This window comes from Colossoma macropomum, unplaced genomic scaffold (genome assembly GCF_904425465.1).
Source record: "Colossoma macropomum unplaced genomic scaffold, Colossoma_macropomum, whole genome shotgun sequence".
NCBI lineage: Eukaryota > Metazoa > Chordata > Actinopteri > Characiformes > Serrasalmidae > Colossoma > Colossoma macropomum.
The window spans coordinates 32,049,847-32,054,978 of NW_023494800.1; the positions used below are offsets into that span (position 1 = coordinate 32,049,847).

Sequence of the window (5,132 nt, forward strand, 5' to 3'; positions counted from 1 at the left end):
TGTGAGGTCAGTTCCAAAAGTTTCTGTTTACGTTTCTTGAAGTAGTTCATCACTGGATTTAGTAGTAGATCCTGAGGTATGTTTTGGATCAATGACCCGTTGTGGAAGCCATCCTATTTTCATTTTCTGGACAGACTGTGTCACATTTGCTCCCAGATTTGCTGGGGATATTCAGTGTAATGCAGGTATTTTTTTCTTCTGATGACTCTTTTAAGCAGGTAATGTTTGTGCAAGCAACATTGCACAGTGGAACAGTGCACCACTACGCGTGTCAGCTAAACCTTCCTGCAGGTCCTTTGCTGTCATATCGGAGAGTTTTCTTGGCCTTCCAGATCTTGCCTTGTCCTCCACAGTTCCCCTAAACTGGGATTTCTTAATCTCATTTCGGAAAGTCAAAATAACATGCTGGTAGCATTTTGATTTTTTTTTTTTTATAGCCTTCTCCTGCTTTGTAAGCATCCATTAGCTATGTTTTCAGATCCTCAGCCGGCTGCTTAGAAGAGCCCACGGTTGTTGAGGTTTGAAGAGTTGGAGAATTTATTACACCCTGCAACTGTCATCAGCTGACAATTCTTCATGACATTTGTTAACCTGCCCATACAGTCTTAACGAGTCAGGGCCTAACATGTTAATTAAGTTTTACAAATGATTTTACTGAGACACATACAACTGGGTGTCCAAACGTCTGCCCTTGCCACATTTACTATTTTTTTTTTCTGTTTTCTTAAGTCAATTGAATACATTAGCATAAGTCCAAATGTTTTTTAATAGTTTGCTGCAGAGGTTGTGTTTACTTCTTTTCAAATATCTAAATATGTAATTTTGCCAGCAATGCCTAAAGTTTTGCATATAGCTTTAGGTAAAGTGAGACATATTTTAAACTAAAATAAGGATGATTTAAGAGATGGCATTTCCAATATTTTTTTCGCAATGGGCATGGGAGACGGCTAAAATGGTTTTAAGATTAACCACTAGAAATCTTCGCTTTCGTAAGTACACCTTGTTTATCTGATTATCACCACTATAGTAATACTAGTACCAAGTTATCTGTGGTGTACACTAACTTTCCCATGTTAGGTTTAATACTACTAAAGTTTAATAGTTTAAAGACATTTGAAGCTTATATGTCACAGTTTTCCAGTGAATCTTTCAGTAAATAGTTTAAAGCCTAACTGAATATTGTTGGAGGAGCCTGTTAGCCTATTATTTGTCTGCCAAGCCGGATGTTAAACAAAGTCCCATTCTTGTATAGGGAGTGTTTAGTATGGACAGAAAGGTTTAGTAGCAATTCCTACAGAAATTACGCATCGGAAATTTGCATTATTGTATCGCTGGTAATGACTTTCCACTGCCTTCGTTTAACAGGAGGAGGGGCTTGGCTGGTACTTAGATTGCTTGGGACAGTATGTAAATTGCCATTAAAACAGAAAGCAGTTGATGTTTGTTTGATGTTTTTCTTTATAATGTTTTTTTTGTGTAAATAAATGTTCATTCCAAATATGATGCCTGCAGCACATTTTAAAATAGCTGGGACGGGAGCAGGATTACCACTGTGTTAAATTACATTTTATTAATGTGCTTAATAGTTGTTGGCTTAAAAGCACTTATAAATTGTTTTGCATTTCATAATGCATCACATGTTTTTAAAAGGAGACATGCTGCCTAGACTAGCACCTGCACTCTCTGATTATGCAGCCATGCTGTTGTAACACGTGAATTTTTTTTTTTGTCATGTTGAAATATGCGTGGACATCCCTGAAAAAGACAAGGTAAAAAGCAGGATATGTTGCTCCAAAATTTGTATGTATTTTTCAGCGTTAATGGTGCCGTCACAGATGTGCAGGTTACCCATTAACCACATCATACAGGCTTTGTCACTTTACACTGGTAACAACCAGGATGGCCCTTTACTACTTTGGCCTAGAGAACACATCAACATTAGGTTATTCACTGATGCATGTTGGCAAAATGGTGAGCCTCGACTCATCCTTGTTCATAAAGGACTCAGCCTTTCCTAAATGCATTTAACAACATTCCTAGTCCCAATTTGTTCCTGTTCCAATTTCAAAATGAGCCTATACTTACAAAAAACAATGACGTTAATTGACTAAACATTAAATATTTTGTCTTTGTACTGCTTTATACTAAATACAGGTCAGAGTGGATTTACACATTACTGCTTTCTGTTTTCATTTGCATTTCACATACTGTACTGATGTTTTGGAAAATTGGGTTTCTAATGTAAAACTACTGTTTTGCTTTGGGACATTAGAAATGCTGTAGCTTTAATAGATGTTTTGTGTAAAAATGCCTTACCTGAAGCTCATTAATGCAACTTTAAAATTCCTTGTATTGTGTTATTATATGTGTCTATCAAGATAGGTATAATTCATAAGAGAAAAAAATCCTAGCATGGCTCATTGTGTGTTTTTGACTTGGCCATTATGCCCAATGCAAGCTGGGACAAAATTTCTTTGGTACTGGCAATGTAACGTTATGAATATTACTTATAATGCATTCTTTTAATATGAAGAAACACCCATTGACTGTTGTGTTGTGGGTGCAACGGTTTCATTGTAGTATTTTAAATAAACAGTTGGCACAAAATAAATTAAACCACCCACAAAATATCAACGTTCACTTGAAATGAACAATGGAAGGTTTTTGACAAAGATGTTTACCCTTTGTCTTTCAGGAGATGTATCTCTGGGTGGGAAGAAATTGCAACCCTACTTTCCTGAAACAAGTGCTGGGAGTCCAGAACTATGTGACTGTGCCTCTGAACATGGTTGGCCTTTAATAATGCATTTTAGGTTTAATTCATAGATTTTGTCAGTGGATCTGTTAAAACTCAACATTACACTTCATTGTGGTTCACAGAATCAGCTACCAGAGTTGGATACAGCAGAGTCTACCAGAACAAGAGCTTTCATTGGCTGGCTGAGAGAGCAACGATCTTTCTATCCAGTATTGCATATTATAAGGTTGGCCTGCTTACATCAAAGTGGGACATAAATATGAAATCAAGACAATACAGCAATTTCCATTTTATATTACAGAGATGAAAGCCCGCTCAAGGCCAATTTTATGCAGAATATGATTGAGGACCGGACTGAGTCTGCCCTGTCTTATTATGAGTTCCTGCTTCATGTACAACAGCAAGTCTCCAAATAAGCCAGTCGGCTGATGGATCAGCCAAATACACTAAACAACTGCAGCATCCCCAGAGCCTCCTCCATATGTAACATGGAGAACACAGTTCTCTGTCTGCTACCTACCTACTATGTTTTTCACATTCAGCAGTGAACTTTCTCATCCTAGAAACCAACCTAAATACAAACTCCTAAATTCTGTATTTGTCATCCACAACGAGGAAAAAGTGAAATGACAGTATTTTCATTAATATTAAGTAGCGTTACTGGTGAACAGGGCTGTTTCAAACTATAAGTGATATAAGAACTCTCTCTGAGTTACTAAGGGGAGTGGAGTATGCATTGTTTTTTAATTGTTCAATATTATTTGTAATAAAGCACAGTGAATCTAGAGATTGTTAACACTTTTATAAACAGTTTCTTTATAAACAGTTAATTTAGTGTTTATGCTTGTTCTCGCATATAAAAGAATATTATTGAGTGGTTGGGGTGGGGGCCTCCCTCAAGCAGGATGTCGCTTAGGACCCCCTAAATGTTCAGAAATGGCTCTGTTGACGAAGCACACTCTTAATTAAATAATGAAGTCGTATGTGTGAATTTTAAGCTTTGTGCAAAAATATTTGTTATTTTTGAGGGTTAGAGTTAGATGCCAGCACATATACTAATATATCACAACTTTTTAAAATCAGTTGGGCTAAATACAGTTATATCTCTTGAAGTCAGTTTTCGAACAAATGCTGGAGCCATGTGTTCTCTTTTTAGATCAGTATGTGATGCGATTGTTTCTAATTTATTACTTTTCCCTGTATTGACCAAGTGAAAAAGTATTCCTTGATCTAATAATTTTTTTTGCAAAAGTTTCCCATCTTCTGTGTTGTTTGTTTTGTTTTTGTTTTTGTTTTTTTACTCATTTGTTTTTTCATTGTTGGTTTTATTTAGTGTCTATCAGTTCAGTTAAGGTCTGTATTTGCCTTGTTTGGGAACTTCTATTGTTAAACTTTCATTACAATACAGATGCTATAAGTGAATAAAATTTTAATAGAATATGGTGAAATTCTTTAACATAATTTATAACAAAGCCAGTGTGATGTTTTAATTATTCTCTAACCTATATATTGATTGATTATATACACACAAGTGAATGCAAAGAACTGTTGGTAATAGTATGACCATATTCAGATTATGATAAATTAAGTGGTTGAGTCTTTTGTAAAATCTGGTCACTGGCTTATTATGTGTATGAATAAGGAATACTGTTCAGTACTATGCTGATAACAAAATTCTTCTCACGTTCTCTTTTATTTTTCATAAAACCTGCAGTGTGATGTGGAAAAAGCTGGCATATTAAAAAAATATTTTCAGCTGAATCAGTCCATCCATAATTACTCTTAACCTACTGTTATGAAGGAACAATTATATAGTTCTGAATGTTTAAATAAACTTTGTTTTAACTATTTACCCTTTTATGAATAAAAGAAATGATTGAAAAAAAAAAGTAATACATATCACAAAGCATATCACAACTCTTTTAATTATTTTTTTACAACCATGCCACTTGAAGTTTTTTCATTTTTTTGGTATTGTCAAACCAACCTTCTATACTGTCAAAATGAACATCTGAGATAGGATGATTTGTACATTGTCTACGGTTTTGTAAATGTGTAAACATTTCTTAAAGAATTAAAGAGTTCTGTATGAAAAGTTTGAGTTTGTTTTTATGGGTGGTTTGCCATTGGAAATACTTCCACACCAGTAGTCTGTGAAATCAGTTTCAATTTATAAAATGTATATTAATATTTATTCGGTTTAGTATTCAATTTGATACCATTTGCATGGCGCCTTTTTACAACAGACATTGTCACAAAATTGCTTTAAAGATATCGAAAACTCTAATGAGCAAGCAGAGAGTGACAATTGGCAAGGAAAACTCTATAAATGCATAAGGAAGAAACATTCAAAGCAACCAAGATTGAAAAATAG

At 34.8% G+C, this 5,132-nt stretch overlaps 1 protein-coding gene across 2 annotated transcripts in view; it reads left to right on the top strand.

The window, feature by feature from the left end:
* Positions 1-4,853, top strand: part of sec24a (SEC24 homolog A, COPII coat complex component) — an 87,100-nt gene extending 82,247 nt beyond the window's left edge. For both annotated transcript variants that reach the window (XM_036589096.1, XM_036589095.1), the window contains 3 exons: positions 2,696-2,788; positions 2,881-2,984; positions 3,060-4,853. In XM_036589096.1, coding sequence (XP_036444989.1) covers positions 2,696-2,788; positions 2,881-2,984; positions 3,060-3,174 — 312 coding nt within the window. In that variant the 3' untranslated portion in view covers positions 3,175-4,853. The remainder of the gene's footprint in view (positions 1-2,695; positions 2,789-2,880; positions 2,985-3,059) is intronic.
* Positions 4,854-5,132: the final 279 nt, after the last annotated feature.